Source organism: Cricetulus griseus, chromosome 3 (assembly GCF_003668045.3).
Source record: "Cricetulus griseus strain 17A/GY chromosome 3, alternate assembly CriGri-PICRH-1.0, whole genome shotgun sequence".
In the NCBI taxonomy this organism is placed as follows: domain Eukaryota; kingdom Metazoa; phylum Chordata; class Mammalia; order Rodentia; family Cricetidae; genus Cricetulus; species Cricetulus griseus.
In genome coordinates, this window is record NC_048596.1 from 217,268,959 (window position 1) to 217,286,355 (window position 17,397).

General features: G+C 37.4%; 1 protein-coding gene across 1 annotated transcript in view; it reads right to left on the reverse strand.

The window, feature by feature from the left end:
* Malrd1 (MAM and LDL receptor class A domain containing 1) overlaps nucleotides 1–17,397 on the reverse strand; it is a 608,177-nt gene that overhangs the window by 458,258 nt on the left and 132,522 nt on the right. Inside the window, exons 14-17 of the mRNA XM_035442808.1 lie at nucleotides 12,087–12,239; nucleotides 11,606–11,711; nucleotides 10,808–11,175; nucleotides 3,819–4,231 (exon numbers count right to left, since the gene is read on the reverse strand). Of these exons, the coding sequence (XP_035298699.1) occupies nucleotides 3,819–4,231; nucleotides 10,808–11,175; nucleotides 11,606–11,711; nucleotides 12,087–12,239 (1,040 nt within the window). The remainder of the gene's footprint in view (nucleotides 1–3,818; nucleotides 4,232–10,807; nucleotides 11,176–11,605; nucleotides 11,712–12,086; nucleotides 12,240–17,397) is intronic.

Sequence of the window (17,397 nt, forward strand, 5' to 3'; positions counted from 1 at the left end):
AAAATGTGTTCAACATAATGCCACAGCAATGCCAGTTAGCCACAATTATATGCTTCCATTGTCTTTTTAAAAAGCTAAATTTAAAAGACTAATGATATAATGGGCATTGTCTTAGATCTGGAACATCCATATACTGTTTATAGGAATGAAAATTGGAGAACTTTAAAAGCAAGTAAGAGTCTTCTAAAATGACAAGCATACATCTCTCAAATGCAGGTATGTCAGCCAATCATCTCCATGTTATTCCCCTATGGAAATGAGTCATTGTTTATATAAATACATGTACATATCTTCTCAGATAAGATTTATTTATAATAGGCCATACTGTAGTCACCAACTTAATGCATACACTGTGCTTTATCCAAATGAATTATTGATACATGCTGATGCATAAATAAATTTTAAATAATTATGCCAAATGAGAAAGGCAATTAAAGATTTCATGCACTCTGATTCCCTTTATATAAAAATTTAAGATTCGCAGAAAGCAATTGTTGGTTGTTAGATGCTAAAAAAAGTCTGGAAGATGTTTCATATGGGTAAGAGGCAATTCTGAGACATGGGTTTATGTTCAGTATCTTGATTCTTATATTGACTGAAGTGTCCAACATATATGGTCAATTATGTGTCAATTACTCGCCTTTAATCCCAACACTCGGGAGGCAAAGGCAGGTGGATCTCTGTGAGTTCGAGACCAGCTTGGTCTACAAGAGCTAGTTCCAGGACAGCCTCCAAAGCCACAAAGAAACCCTGTCTCAAAAAACCAAAAAAAAAAAAAATTCAGATGGAAATTTCAATAAATTATCTGTAATGATTTGTAGAGTCTTTACATGGTTACACAACACATAGCATGTCTGTTTATTCCAACTGACACAGACAGGCAACACAGGGACCCCCACACCTACCATCCAATCCGATCCTATTCATTTTATTTTAAGTGAGTGATCCAGAAATGTCTGTGAAATTTTCTTTTAAGCAAATACTTCATGAGAACCTGCTATCTGCTGGGAGCCAAGTTAGGTAATTTCCCTTATGATATTACAGTTAATGAAAACATTGATTCTTTCACGCTTCTCAGAATAGAAACTAGGACTAGCTGCTAAGCAATGGAGAAAAATACCTTCTTGATTAAATTGAACTCCACTTGAGCTACCTTGACCTATCAATTCAATATGCAAAATATACACTTTTATTATTTCTTGGGTGTATTTCATTAAAAATAAAAGTCTAAAAGAACTTTTCACTTAGAAGTTCTTTTATTAGATGATAGGCTGGTTGAAATCAAGGGGAGATCTTTCTATGTAACCTGCTGTGTTCAATTCCCAACTTTCACGTTTGGGTTCATAGTGAAGGGTTCTTCAATAAATTCCCTGTGCACTCCCTATGAAGTTGCTTTCTCAGGGAAACCAGTTATTAAGTAACCTTCACAAGAAGAGTTAATACCTTGAATAAGAGTTTGGTCTAAATTACAAATTACCTAGCTAGGTATTAAGAATTATTTAACAACAATGACTGCATTGTTCCATGCCTTTGTGGCAGCCAGAAAGATATCACCCTATCTGTAGAAGAATAAATCTCATGCTTTCAATTCTCTGAATAAATTGCCAATCCCCATGTGCTCTTTACCAACTGAGTCACAGTCAATGTGCAGTTGTAATTGTTAGCTGCTCTGGAGCTATGTTTGTGTCTATAAAATAATTAACACAATCTAGGCATTTAGATGGAGATAATGATTTCAATGTTGGTAGCTGAAAGAGATTTAGCAAATGAAAATATAAACTCAGAACTTTTGAGTCATGGATAGATACAATGTTCCTTACAGTACTTTCTGTATGGATCTCTTTGACATGCAGGAGAAAGAACAAATACTAAAGCGCCTATATACAGGCTTCTTTAAGAACTGGTAAGAAGAGGAATGGCAGCCACTTGGCCATTTACCCAGCCCTGTGTGGTCTAAGTCCCGATTCTGCTACTTACAAACTTTTAACCATGGGCAAATGAGGACTTCTCAGACATGTTCTCCCTTACTCTGCAGAACTTCCCAGGGCGGGGGGTGGGGGGCGCTCTGAAATAACTTCCGAAAATTGACAGAAAAGCCAACATAAAACAAAACAAACAAAAGTCTTCTACAAATTTGTAAAGAGACACATGTGTATTTGGACTTGTTAGTTTGGCTTTTAGAAGACATGCTAAACTTAGAATAAAAAAAAAAAAAAAAAAAAACATTCCACCGGGTTTAAGGTAATGTGGAGTCAAACTGGAGATCTTCCTGAGAGAAGCCATGCGTTATTTAATACGGCGTGCACTCTCTTTGGTACAGTTTCACACTATGTTACCGTTCTTCAGCCTCCTTCACGCTGATTTCCATAGTAACTAGATGAAATGACTTTTTAACCAGCAACATATATAAGAATCCCCTTGTTAGAGGCCCCACAGACTGCTCAGGCCTCCTAGCCCGCATCCACATTCAGAGGGCTTGGTGCGGTCCAATGCTGGTTCCTCAGCTGAACGACTAGGGTCTCTGTGCCCTCCTTAGTGGAGCCAGTGTTTATCCCTAGAGCACAAATGGACTTTAGGAGCCCATTCCCTATGGAGGGATACTATTGCAGCCCAGATACAGTAAGGAGGGCCTAGGCCCTCCCCCAAATGATGTGACAGACTTTGATGATTCTCTCGTGGAAGGCTTCACTATCCTTAGGGAGTCTTGGGGGGTGGGTAGGGGGCATGAGAGAATGGAAGGGCAAGGGAATGGGGGGATTGATACGCTTCTAACATAAAAGGATATGGTACATTAAAAAAAAAAAAAAAGAATTCCCTTCCCCTGTATCCTCACATTTGGTTTTGTTTGTTTGTTTTGTGTTTTGTGTTTTGTGTTTTTTTATGGCTATTACATCCCAGCTAGTAACTCCTGGACCAAGAGGTAACAAGAAACAAATGAACAGCACCAGAACTGGTAACCAAAGGACTCTTAAGTCAACATACCATAGAGGTACCTGAACATCCATATTTACTATAGTACAAGTCACAGTTGCTAAGTAATGGCATCAGTTTAAGTATCAGTTAATTAGATAAAGAAACAAAAACTATGGCATATACATAATGCAGCTTTTTTTAGCCACAAAAAGAATAAATTGTGTCATTCATAGGAAAACTGAGGCAACAAGAGATAATTATATTAAGTGAAATAAGCCAGTCTGAAAAAGTCAAATATTGCATGCTTTCTCACATTTGTGGATTCAAGATTTTATATACATAAGACAAAATAAATATAAAGGAGAAGAAATGACAGGTTACAAGGAGTGGATGTAGTTAAAGTATATGCCATCCTTAAAATAAACTGTCTTTATGAAGCCTAGAACTATATGCAATGTATGAACTCCAATTAAAACTAAACACAAGTGAGAAAATAAAGAATGCACTTTGCCTGGATTTCAGCTGCTCACCTATAAAAAGTTAAAATGCCAAATTATGTGTTCGAAAGCATATATTTATGAGTTTTCAGAATTCACAGATTATGCCAAGCTCTTCTTTCTTTTGATGTTTTAATTTCAGTGAATAAGCACTTAACACTGGAGGGACCTGCAGCTGTTTCCAGTGTCAAGCTCTCATCCAAGGAGACGATAAACATACATTATTGAGGTAGTCATAGAGCAAAGCAACTCAAGGAGCCTTGGCGTACCCTCCAGGAAATGATGGATTTGTTTCAAAGTATCTTTGATACAATTCCACCAGCTTTTAATTCAAGAATACAGTAATATTTCACATTGCTTAGACATGAGGAAGCATTTCAAATATATATTATGAAACCATTATCCTACCTGAAAGGGCTGCCTGCTGGAAATGGGGAGGTGTTTCCTTATCCATCTGTCGCCTTGATCCCCAAATATCTGCCACAGCAGCTGTCCCCTGGAATTGCTCCAGATTCTCTGGTAGACAGCCAGCTGATAAATATGCTTTCCAAACATGTGGTAGTACAGGCGGAAGGTGCAGCTACTTGCTTCAGTGGCGTTAAGGATCGGGCTGAGTAAAATAGCTTTGTCTTGAAAATCCTGTGGCCCTGATGTTTCTATGTAGAGGTAATGTCCTTTGGCGGTGCCCAGTGTGTTATCCTTCATCGGGCCTGTATTCAGGGTTGAAGTAGGACCCTGGTTCCTGGTCCAGTCAAAGTCATCTTCCCTACTTTGCTCCCAGTTACAAATTCCATTTTCAAAGTCACACTGTAGTTCAGGTGCTGAAAAGGGCATTAAAGAACATGAAAGGAGTAGGGGGTGTGATTAAGAATATACATTGATACTTGGATCACACAAAGGAAAGCTGTAGTAGTTTTTAAATGTGACACAAAACAGTTATGGAAAGAGTAATCCCTAGACATCAAATAATATTTAATGGAGTGAAGATGAAATGTTTAGATCACTATCTTTTAAATATTTTTAGTGTTCATTCATTTTCATTTCTGATAATATAACCCTGAGCTTGTGATATAACTTAGAGGTAAAGCACTGGTCTATCATGCACAAGGACCTAGGTTTAATCCCCACTGTAACTATTACCATGACCTCAGGCAAATGATCATGGCTGTTTCATCATAACATATTTTTGACTGGGTGCATTTGAAACTTAGCTGAAAGTGCTAACCAGGGAACATTAAAAGACAAGTAAACAAAACCACTAAAGCTTAGAGTTCACATATGAACCGTTGATTTAATTGACCCAAATAGTTTTAAAGTCTTGCACTGGGATTCTTATATTGCCTTTGGTGTGTGCACTTGTGTTTAGTGCATAGGCTTGTATGTGTTCCTGTTTTGTATGCATACATGCAGCATGAGGAACGTGTGTTTGTATGGAGGCCAGAGATGGATGCTATGTCGGATAACCAGCTATTCTCTTCTATCAACTTCCACCTAATTATTGTTGTTGTGTTGTTGTTGTTGTTGTTGTTGTTGTTGTTGTTGTTGGTGGTGGTGGTGGTGTGTGTGTGTGTGTGTGTGTGTGTGTGTGTGTGTGTGTGTTACATATGTGTGTGGTTAATGCTCACATCTGTGCATGAGGGTACTCATCCCTCATGTGTATGTAGAAGGCAGAGGAGGACATCAGTGTTTCCCTCTGTTATTCTTTGCCTTCATCTTTAATGTGGAGTTTTTGTGGCTGAACATGGAACATGTGAGCTTATTGCTGTAGGCTACGCTAGCAGCCAATTAGCCCCAGTGCTTCTTCTGGCTCTGGCTCTTTCCATGCTGGGGTTATTGGTATGCAGGGAATCATGCCAGCATCAGGATTTTTATGTAGGTGCTGGGATCCAAATACGTGTTCTCATGCATGCACAGCAAGTACTCAACTTCTGAGACATCTCTTCTGCTCCTTCTGGCACTCACTGATGAGCTATACTGATTGACCAAGGAGTTCCATCTCTATTCTGCCACCTTAATTTCACCCTATGGTACTGATGGCTTGCAATGTAGGTTCTGGAAATGAACTCAGGTCCACTGGCAAGTACTTTCCCCTCTGAGCCATCAGCCCAGTTCCTATATCAGGACATTTTAATAATCTCCCTCAATGATTCTAATAGAGCTGGGAGTTGTTATTCTGTAACAATTCTAAATAAGGATTATCTGAGTATAATGGAAAAGTTGCTTACATCAAAGTGAAAAGTCTCAAATAAATTCCAGCTTATCAGACAAAACCCACATATTTCAAGGTACTCAAGAAGATTCTGATGAGGGGTTTGCCCAAATCAAACTCTAAAAGAGTATTTTTCATTTCTTCTCACTACAAATCCAAATGTCTCTACACAGCCACGACCAAATCATGGTCCCCCAATAGTAACAGTGCAATTTCTTTCTCTATGTGAAACCACTTGGTACGTTCCCATATCCCCATTTAGTCTAAACTGTTTTATCTCAGCCCCAACTATAATGGCTTACAGTTCTTCTTCATTCATTTTCCCCTTATCATACATTATCTTTCCTGTATGTACTAAATACTTGTGGCTTCTTCCATATCTAATTTTGTGTACTGTTACATTATGTATGTTATTGACTCTCCATTGTGTCTCATCAATGGTATTTTTCTTTTTCATCTGATATTTTTATTTCATCTTGTTTTATTAGTTGTACATAGAAATTATACAAAATAATGCATCTCATTGTGACATTTTCATACATGCATATAACATATTTTTATCTTATCTACTACCTTCTATTACCATTCCTTGACATCTGTGGTATTTGAATGGAAATTATCCCCATAGGCTCATGCATTTGAATGTTTGGTTACTCAATTGGCAGAGCTGTTTGACAAGAATTAGGAGGTGTGGCCTGTTGGAGGAAGTGTGTCACCAAGGCAAGTTTTGAGGTTTCAAAAGCCCAATTGCCAATGAGCTTTCTTGGCTCCCTATTTGTGGATAAGTCACCTCTTACCTATTACTCTAGTGCCATGCCTTTTTGCCTGTTCTCCTACCATGGTAATAAGTTCTCATGCTCTTAAATATAAGTCCTCAATAAACTCTTTCTTCTATAAGTTGCCTTGGTCACGATGTCTTGTCACAGCATTGGAAAAGTAACTAAGGCAGAAGTTGGAAATAGGCTATTGCTGTGACAGACATGACCATGCTGGTTTTTTGGAGACATGTGGAAGATTTGGAGACTTTGGACTAGGAAAGTGGTTAAACACTGTAAGAACAGTAATGGGCCATCCCAAGAACAGCTTCGAAAACAGTATGGTGACCCAACTAAAGAGTTTTCATAGGGAAACAATATTAGCAACTGATCTAGAATTCTTGTCATATTTTGTAAACAATGGGTCTGCTTTTTGTCCTTTTCCTAAGAATCTTCCTGAGGCTAAACTGAAGAATTTAAGACTAATTCTGTGGCTGAGCTTTCAAGACAGCCTATTTTGACTCTGCCCTGTGGTTATTAATAATCATGCTTATGCAAATCTATAGAAAAAGGGAGCAAGGAAGACAAAAGGAAATAAAAAATGTACATTTTTCAGGTGAAAAGGAGCCAAGGCTTGTACTGAGAGAGATAATGAATCCAGATATGAAAGGGAATAAAGGGAGTCATTCCTTCAGGACAAGACCCCATACAGCTAACCTTCCAACTCATAAAAAGGAAACTTTATGCAACAAAGGAAATTTTATACAATTCTAATTCAGAGATAGGATCAGGTTGAATTCCAAGCAAGCAGCCCAATTTAGCAGCATTGGCCATGTGGTTCAGGCTTTAGAGTACGAGTAAAGGTGTTGTGAATCTTCCTCCACAATTAAAGAAAGCTACTGCGACCAGGTATGGTGTAGGGAAGTCCCTGAACAGAGGCCTGGACAGTGAAGTTGTAAAAGTGAAGCTTAATTTGGGTTCAAGACCCCCAGATGTAAGAGGTGCCAGAGGCAGAAAATGTCAGCCCAGGAGAGCAGCAGATAAGGAGTGGAACTAGCCCAAGATAGAGAGGTGTGTTGTAGTCAGCAAAGGTGGAATTGCAGAGCCATCTAAGCCCTTTGATAACAGACATAGCACTACAAGATTTGGAGTTTGTCCTGCTGGGCTTCATTTTTGCTTTGACCCAGTATATCCTCATTATGACCCCATTCCTTGCTTTTAGAATGATAACTTGTATTCTGGACCATTGCATGTTAGAGGTGTATGGTTTGCTGTTTGACTTTACAAGGGATTAGTTACAATTAAAAGTGTTCCTAGAGCCTCAAAGAGACTTTGGACTTTTAAATTGCATTGGTTCTGTGGAAGACTACGGGGAATATTGAAGTTGGACTAAATGCACTTTATATTATGATGGGACCACAAGCCTGTTCCGGTCATGGGGTGGATTGCGATGCTTTAAATGAGACTGAGAATATAGGCTCATATATTTGGATTCTTGGTCCCTAGCTGATGGAACTCTTTGAGAAGGATTAGGATGCATGGTCTTGTTGGAGGAGGTATGTCATTGGAGGGGTTGGAAGCTTCGAGGTTTCAAAAGATTCATTCCATCCATAGTTAGCTTGCACATACTCCTTCTTATAGGTAAAAGTATGCTAGGACTCACATATGCTCCAGTGCCATCACTACCTGACTGCTCCCATGCTCCCCACCAGGATTGTCATGAACTCTCATCTGAAGCTGTAAGCACACAATAAACTCTTTCTTATATAAGTTGTCTTGGTCATGGTATCTTACCATAGAAATTGAAAAGCTTACTCTCTCCCTGATTTTTTTTTCTTCTTTTCTATTAGTCCCCATCACATGCCACTTATTTATTTTTAATATTGGTCTATGTGTATTTGTGGGCCCAAGTGTACCTACCTGCACCACATTCATGCAGTAGCCTGTAGAGTTTAGAAAACGTATTCAATCCTCTGTAACTAGAGTTACAAAGAGCGGTGAGGTGTCATGTGGTACGGGGAACTGAACCCAAGTCCTATGTAATAGCAGTAAGTGCTCTTTACTGCTATACCATTTCTCTAAACCACGTTTTTCTATTTTCCATTAGATTTTACATGTGGCAGAAAGGATGGCATACTTGCCATTCTAAGTCTAGCTTATTTCATTCAATATGATGGCCTTTAGTTATATAATTTTTCTGTATACAACATGAGTTTGTTTTTCTTTGTGCCTGAACAATAGACGATTGGCTATACACACAACATTTAATATGTCCATTTATTCCATTGATGAGTATTGTGAGTCTGACTCCCTAAGTTGCCTCTCATGACTAAACATAGTCAAATGTATAACAATGGCAATTAGATACTATCTTAGACTCCCTCAGTTACATACCCAGTAGCAGTGTAGCTGAATCATGTGACAGCTCTATTTTGGGGTATGTTGACAAATCTCCATGCTGATTTCCATAGTAACTGCACTAATTTATATTCCCTTTACGTTACACATAGGGAGTTTGGGCTTTTAAACTTCTGACATCATTCAGTCAAACTTAAAAATAATCTACAAGGACCTCATCAATCAAATACTCTATATTTAGGTTAGTATTAGAATATGTTCATTTTTCAAAACACAATGATCTTGTTGATGCCCGATATTTGCTTTGGAAAAAATGGGATGAAAATATACATTTGTGGGTACTGGGCTGAGGAGAAAAGAGTTAGAATTTATAGCGAGTTTCACATCTTAGCTCCATTTACATATTAATAGTTAAAATATAAATATCAGCTCTCTTCTAACTATTCATCTTGGTGATGGTTCTCGGTGCCAAAGGTGAGCCAGCACCCTGAACAATAAATAGAAGTGCGGTTGAAACAAAGCAGCTAGGCAGGAACAAGCCATCTGAATGTACAGCCCTGAAGAGAAGCTCAGACATAATGAAAGGAGTCAGTGAGCAGATGACAGCGGCAAGACGGGCTTTCATCTGATGGCCCCTCAATCATGACTAATCAAGCCAGCTGTGATGTGAACTGGGGACTTTCCAGGTACTCCCCAGGTGTCAGTCTTTGGCTGTGAAGCAGAAGGGGATTGTCAAATTGCTGAGTTTTTGACGTAAAACTGACACTAAAGCCAACAAGTTTTTACACTGACTGTTGGCACACTGACTCCACATTCAATCTTCGTTCCAAAGGAGAATACGGGGAACTCCACCATTCAGTGGAGGACCACATCTCCAAGCACCCTAAAGGAAACAGAGCATGAATGTTGGGATGTGCAATGCATACTATATTCAATAAGGTAATGTCTCCACGGATGCCACTATTATTTCTCTGCATCATTGAACAGTGAAGAATATGTTAATATTATGATTATATTTATTTACACTATGATATACCATACTTAATTATACTAATATTAGGATATTTGAAGGCAATTTAGAAAAACTCAAAAAGCTAGAAATAACTTTCCAAATTTGCAAAAGACTAAATTAGATTTTAAAACAAGTTATATATCATGAGATTACTACAACCAAAAATCAATGTTAACTCTATCCAATCAAATAGAAGTTGTATAACTTTCATGAGCTAGATGGAAATTTGGACTTAAATATATTTTTTATTAACATGTATATGAAAGGTCATATACATGCAAAGCTTTCCACAGTGACTTAAATGGAAATTGCTATCTGCATGTTTCCTGTGAGGGTACAGAACAGTCCATGGTTTCATTTTGGTTTCTAATGATTTTTCTAATTTATGAAACACATGTTTGATATTTATAAATTATCTTGAGACATGATAGGAGTCTAAGAATGATGTAAACAGTTTTGTAACAGACTTTTGAAAACAAAATAATATGGCTAGTGGCTAATTCATTTTCAGATGCAAGCACATCATCTGTGGGAGCCTGGTTCAATAAACTGCAGGCCAGACCATCAGAAGATAACACAAACTTTTTGCAGTTTGAAACCTGATAAACAAATCTGAGCCTTGGAACTTCACTGCTCCTGAACAGACAAACAAGCAAACAAACCAAAGAGGCTGCCAAGTCAGTTCAGCCAGGAAATGCACTTGCCACTGTGGCTGATAACTTGAATTTGATCTCAGCACCCACATAGCAGAAGGGGAGAACTGATGCATGAAAGTTGCACTCTGACCTCCACTAATACACTATGATATGCATAATCATTCATTTATGTAACATAGAAGCATAAATGAAAAAACTAAAAATCCTTACCAATAAAAAGACTGATATGTTTGGTTAATTTGATCAATTGACCACACAGTATTCATCAATTTTTCAATTATATTTGAGTCACTAGCTAAATTCCTAAAAAGTAGTGAACTAATTAAGATCAATACTTCCAAAGTATATGAGAGGAAGTACATAGCACCCTTTCTCTGGAGAAAACAAATCAACCCCAAATAACTTACCACAGCCAATCTCATCTGTGCGATCTCCACAATCATCCACCAGGTCACAGAGCTGATGCCTTCCCACACAAGCCTTGGTCTGTCTACACCAGAAGTGATCTGGCTCATCACAACTCTCAACAGGAGGAGGAAGAGCACAGTTTTCAAAATGAATGTCATCAAGAGCAGACACCCCACTATAAACTGCCAGACTGACTTTCTCTAGTGACAGGTAGAAGGGCTGAGTGAGGCGTCCTAGCTGGACAGTTGCCTCTGACCACTGGTGGCCTTGGTTATATAACACTCTCCAGAGGGCTGTGGTATCCTTGGAATATTCTAGATGTAGCTGCAACTCAGCTGCCCCCACTGACAGTCCATAGTTATAAAACCTGAAAGAAAATCAACATAAGAAATGACTAGACAGTTGAAATTTGTACAACTTTGAACTTCCATTTACACCAATTACTATTTAATTATGGTAATGGACATATTTCATTCCTACAGTAACTGTAGCTGCCCATTTGTAAGAATTTATCTGCTGAGATACACACTGAATGGCTTTCACAACTCAGGAAGCCTCTTACAAAACACAGGGAGACTCCAAATTAAATTAAAATCCAATGGCAAAAGGGAAACCCTCCTTTCATCTTAAATAAAATAATCAATGCTGATAATACACTCTGACATTGAAATTATTTTAATTTAATGCAGTAGTCACTATAAAGTTTAATCAAGGGTAACCCTTGAATATCTATCAAGTTCAGGGATATGTCTGCACCATCATCCTACTAGGATAATTTAGTACCATCTAATACTTACCAGAAAGACAGTGTGCACCCAGGCCCTGTCTGGCTGAATGTGGGGCTCCGAAGTTTAGCAGTTTGAAACAAGCTGCTGCTGTTCTTCAAAATGAACATGAAACGCCCTGTAGGGGATTTAAAAAAAAACAAAGCATTAATTTTACCTACGAATTCTGTGAAACAACAAGAGTTTGTCTCTTAACACTATGCCAAGTAAGTTTCATGTCCCATTAAAATTAAAATTATACAATGAAAAATCAATACTGATAGCAAAATTTGTTTTTGTATTTACATCTACATTTAGATGATGTCAATAGCCTTTGATAATTTCAGTTTATGCAGGCAAAAATATATCAGTTCCAATACTATCACCCATAAAGAAACCATTTCTTGCAGACAGCACAACTGATTGTCAGTGCCATCCTATATGCTGTGGTCTTCCTCCTCTGAGGTCCAAGCAGCAGTCTATAGAAGTGTGTAAAGCATCTCTAGAGTTTTACCTCGAGCTGTACCATGAGTGTGATCTCCAGGTGGGGCTTGTTGCTCAAAATCAGCAGAAAGACTGCTTTGGGAGCTCCATACCCAGTCAAAATGGTCACCGTCACTAGCTTCAAACCACCCACAGCTGTTTGCTTCAAAGTCACAATCAGCAACTGAAGAAGAGAAATAAGACTTTCTTAGACAGCTTCCACAGAGTCCCCTGCTTTGGGTAAGCAATGCTCAATTGGTTATGGCCTCATTGTGCCCCTTTAGGTACAGAATCACAGAGTAAAAAGGTCTTTCCTAGCCTGAAAACAGGACATGCTTTGCATACTGGAAACAGAGAAGAGGCAGAGTTTCAGAATTTCAATTTTCCCAAGCATTTTTTTTCTGAGACACACCATCGCTCAGCCACATTGCTTAAGGAATTATTAACATTTGCTACTTCACCCTGATAATGTGTCATATCCCCTCCTTCAACAGTATTGATCTCACAGAAGTTAAGAGTAGAAGATGACTACTACAAATAGAAGAGAAGGAAGCAATGGGTGTAGGTTGGCCATTGTTTTATAAGCTATGAGTGGGATAGGGCAAGAAGTCTTGGTCAGCTATTGCTCCACATTTTAAAAAGACAAAAACGAGTTTTGAATACTCTTACCACAAGAAATGAAAATATTTAAGGAGAGAGAAGTGATTTCCAGTATTTTAATACCATTCAATGCATATGTATTAAACAATGAATTGCACCACATGAGTATATACAATTTTTAATGTATCAAAGAAAAATAATTTTAAAAGAAGCAATTTTAATAGAAAATGTTATTAAAACTCAAATGTGCTTTTCTACCATTTCTCATTCCCAAGTTCTTATGCACATTTAAAAATTTTAATTATTTATAATGTCATAATGAAATTAGTCTCAAGGCTAGCCATTAATAGCACATATACCTTACTGGAATAACCATAGACAATTATGCATGTCATAACCATTTCTGACTGAGAAATGCAATACTCTTGGTGTATTTGAATAAGTGAGGTTCAAGGATTTGTCACTGCTTCTGGAGCATTATTGACTTCCTCAATTATCTCCACTCTAAGCAATGCATGCACAAACAATACTGCAGTCACCATTTACTCAGAGTTCACTTGCAGGCAGCTTTGTGCTAGGAGCAGTTCCATTTTTAACAGAAGGCCTGTTGACACACAAATTCTGAAACTTATGCTTGTCTTTTCTGTGGCTATGGATAGAAAGCTAATGACTCTGCAATAGCTTTTAATTATTGTGAGAAAAATTACCTGAGTGGCCTATATTAATTATGTTAATTACAATTACATTTGTTGCCTCTGGGGAGAGGGTGTTAGGAGATACTTGGAGGGATGACAAATAGGTTCATCACTGTCAGTTTTGCAGCCATTTGCTGGGTAAGAAGAAGAATAGGTGTGGAATCCAAGAACACCTTTGACAGTAAATATCCAGACTCAGACGCTTTCTCATTTTGGATTCACTATCTAGAAATTCTTTGGTGGTTTGACTGATGCCATTTCAGTTTAATGAAAGGAATAATCACAAAATATAATAAAAGACAATTTTGAATTAATAATTTGGGCATCACACAGAATTTTAAAAAACCATAGGGGAAAATATGCCCTAATGTACAATGATGTTGAACACACATGCTTTCATCGTAGCCACATAGGCAGATGCCCATGTTGAGTTTAGAAAATGGTAGGCAGTGCTTGTGAACAATGGTTTTGAAAAGTTAGGATCTGGGACAAGAAATATGATGACTCAAGGGTTAAGAACTTTGCTGCTCTTCCCAAGGACCTTGGGCTGATTCCTAGCACCCATATGGAGGCTCACGAGTCTGTTAGCCCTATTTCAGGGGACCTAACCCACTCTTCTGGCATCCCTTGGTACCAGGAAAACATGTGGTGCATAAACATTCCTGCAGGAAAAGTACCTATATACATAAAAATTGAAATAAAATAAATTTAAAATTAAAGTTAATAAAAAGGATCTATTAATAAAAGGATCTATTGCTCATTCAAATGCTACCACTGTAGATCACAAATACCTGAGGCAACAGCCATTGATTCTGTGTTGAAAACATCTTGAAACACCTGCCATCTTACTTAAATCCCAAGAAATCCCCCAGAGATATCATTGTACTTTTAAAATGTTTTATGGAATTTCACCGTGTGAGGGGATAAGGTGGCACGTGCTGCCTGCATATAGCAATCAGAAGACAACTTGCGAGAGTCCAGTCTCCTCTTTTGGTAATAGATGTGAATGAACAGAGACCAGAGAACTGGTCAGCATGCGGAGAGTAAGAGTCCTTGGAGTGCTTTAAGCCTACATGAGATGATTATACCATGTACCTGCCCCTTAAGGCTTCTGGGAAGAGGGGACAGAAAAATTATAAGAGCCCAAGGTGGTAGGTATTATTAAGAAAACAGTGTCTTCTGGACACTACAGTGCAGATGCACGAATGAACTCACAGTGATTTTGACAGCATGCACAAGACCTGTGCACACTCTAGTTAGACAAAATCTCAGCGCAGAGTGGTGAAGGTGGACACAGAATACACCACTAGCTGAAGAACTTTTGGGGACTTGAAAGCTCCTGGGACATGGAGAAATAGTTTTCTTTCACAGTGTGAACCCTTGTATATTGGCTGCACTCCAGGGCAAGCCCCACAACCAAGAGAAGTTGGGCAAAAGAAGCTGCACTCAATGTTTTTAAGAATGTTCACAAAGTCAAGTGGGTAGTGGAGTTGGAGTAGATCTGGAAGGAACTGTGGGGAAAGAGAGTTAGTGAATAGGATAAATGTATATGAAATTCTCAAATATCAGTAAAATATTACTTAAAATAACAGTTCTTAACAGTTACAACATGCCAGGTGTTAAACTACATAAACAAATAAGTCTAAAAGATTGATTCAATATTTATTTAAGGTTTTTTTTTCTTGTAAGGACTGGATAGATGGATCAGCAAGTAAAGTGCCTGTCACATAAAGGGCCTGAGTCTGAAGCTTAGCATCTACATACAAATTTGTGAAAAGAAGTAAGTAACTGTAACCTCAATCCTAAAAGGAGGGTGTGGGAGACAGGTGCATCCCTTTAAGGCACTGGTCAGCCAGAGCAGCTAAAACAATAGGTGGAACTTCAGAAAGAGAAAGAGATCCTGTCACAAAAATATAAGGTGGAGAACAACCAAGAAAGACACCTGACAATGATCTCTAACCTGCATACATATATGTACACACCCAGATGTATATTTAACATATGCATGTATATACATCACACAAACACACACACACACACACTGTAATCCCCTCACATGTATATATGAGAGAGAGAGAGAGAGAGAGAGAGAGAGAGAGAAAGAGAGAGACTAGTCCTCTAGCTTTCCTGAGCTTCTTGAAAGTTGCATGAAGAATAAAAGTTGAGTATTCCAGTGTGGTGGATTATGTTCATTGAGGTCAGGCTTTGACTAGGCAGTTATTGTTTTAATTTTTAAATTCATTTATACTGTATCCCCTATTTTAGAGTATGTTCTCTACTTTTGTAATAATTTCATTTCAGATTTTATCATGCCTTCAAGTGATTATATGCTTGAAGTTAAGATAAGTTTGAAATAATTGAGCTGTGAACTTCATTAATAGTTAATATTCATTAACTATTTAAAATATAATATATAACAGGGAGAAAAGATTTGCAAATGAACTAACTATGAAATAAAAAAGAAGTCCATGTAAATGAACAGAAGGAGTTAAATATTCTAAAGGAAAGCAAATGCATAAACAACCAAAAAGCATTTGCTCTTCAAGATTGCTGCACTTTAAACAACAATGGTTCATGGCATTATCATGCATATATTTTAATAACTATAAATTTATGTTTATTTATCAGTAAAATAAATTGAAAACAAAAATGCTCCTATTAAAAACTTATTACTACAATATGGTTTTAAAAGAATCCTGTGATATATCTAATACAGACTATGAATAGACAATTCTCCATGCATCTCATGCTTTGGAACCCACCTATGATCGGATACAATCATTGCCTACCCCTGTCCAAAACTGTCCTTTTAAGGACAATTAAATAGCAAAACACTTTACTCTGCATAAGGAAAATAACTATCCCACATAATAAAGGCAAAATTTTCATAAAACTCAGTAATAAACAGGTTGGTGCAATCTATTGTTAGAGAAAATGGATGGGGAAGGAAAATCTGGAATATTGGTGAGGAAGCAAGCCTACAGCTGTTCATGCAACACTCATACAAGGGGACAGCAAGAGTCTTGAGAGCCTTGAGAAAAATAAATGCCTCTATTTTTTAAATAGGAAAGGGGATGAAAGCAAGGAAGAGAAAAAACATACATGATGAAATTAGATATCTTTTCAACATATAGCTATAATTTTCAATGAGATGAGAAACAAGTGAGATGCTTTAGGAGTACAAGTGAAAAAATCTACTTAAAAACAATATATTTTATTTTATATGCTAAATATATGAAATATATTATATTTATGAATACATATATCATAAATGGTTATATATATACATCTTATAAATGTATATATATATATATATATGATATACAAATGTATAATATAACTTATAAAATAAGGATACTGCAAAAGTCTAGACAGGAAGGAATACATGGTACTGTGAACCTAGGCAAAATCTTATGTCTAAGTACACTATAGGCCCTAGAGGATATTCCATTACTGATGCTTTTCCAAATAGACATGTAGTTACTGTGCAATCTAAGTATTTATAATTGTACACATGGACTAGTGATGTTCTAGCCTTGGTCAAAGATTAATTAACCAATAGTGGTTAATATAGATACTTGTGGATGGGTAAGGTTTTGAAAATAAGTGACTGTTGAGTACTTGATGGGTGCTAAATATGTATCTATGTCAAACTCCTCTAGGGCCCAGGGAGTATTACAGTAGAGGAGGAGAAAACACTTTAGGAGCTAGAGGACAGGGCAAGGAGTGTAATGAAATACGGTCTTTAGACTATCATATGGATGTTGCAATAATGAATCCACAGAAGCTGTGGCTACACACACACACACACACACACACACACACACTGACATGAAAGTAGAAGAGAACTATTTCAGAAGGTATCAGGAGAATGAAAGAATAAAGGATGGAGAGGTAATAGGGAGATCAATATAATTGCAATACATTGCAAACATGTATGAGATTATCCACAAAGGAAATGATAATTGATAAATTTCTAGGCTTATATTACATACTGAACTTGAAACAAAAGATTATCAAAACATGAAAATGGAATTTAATGCAACA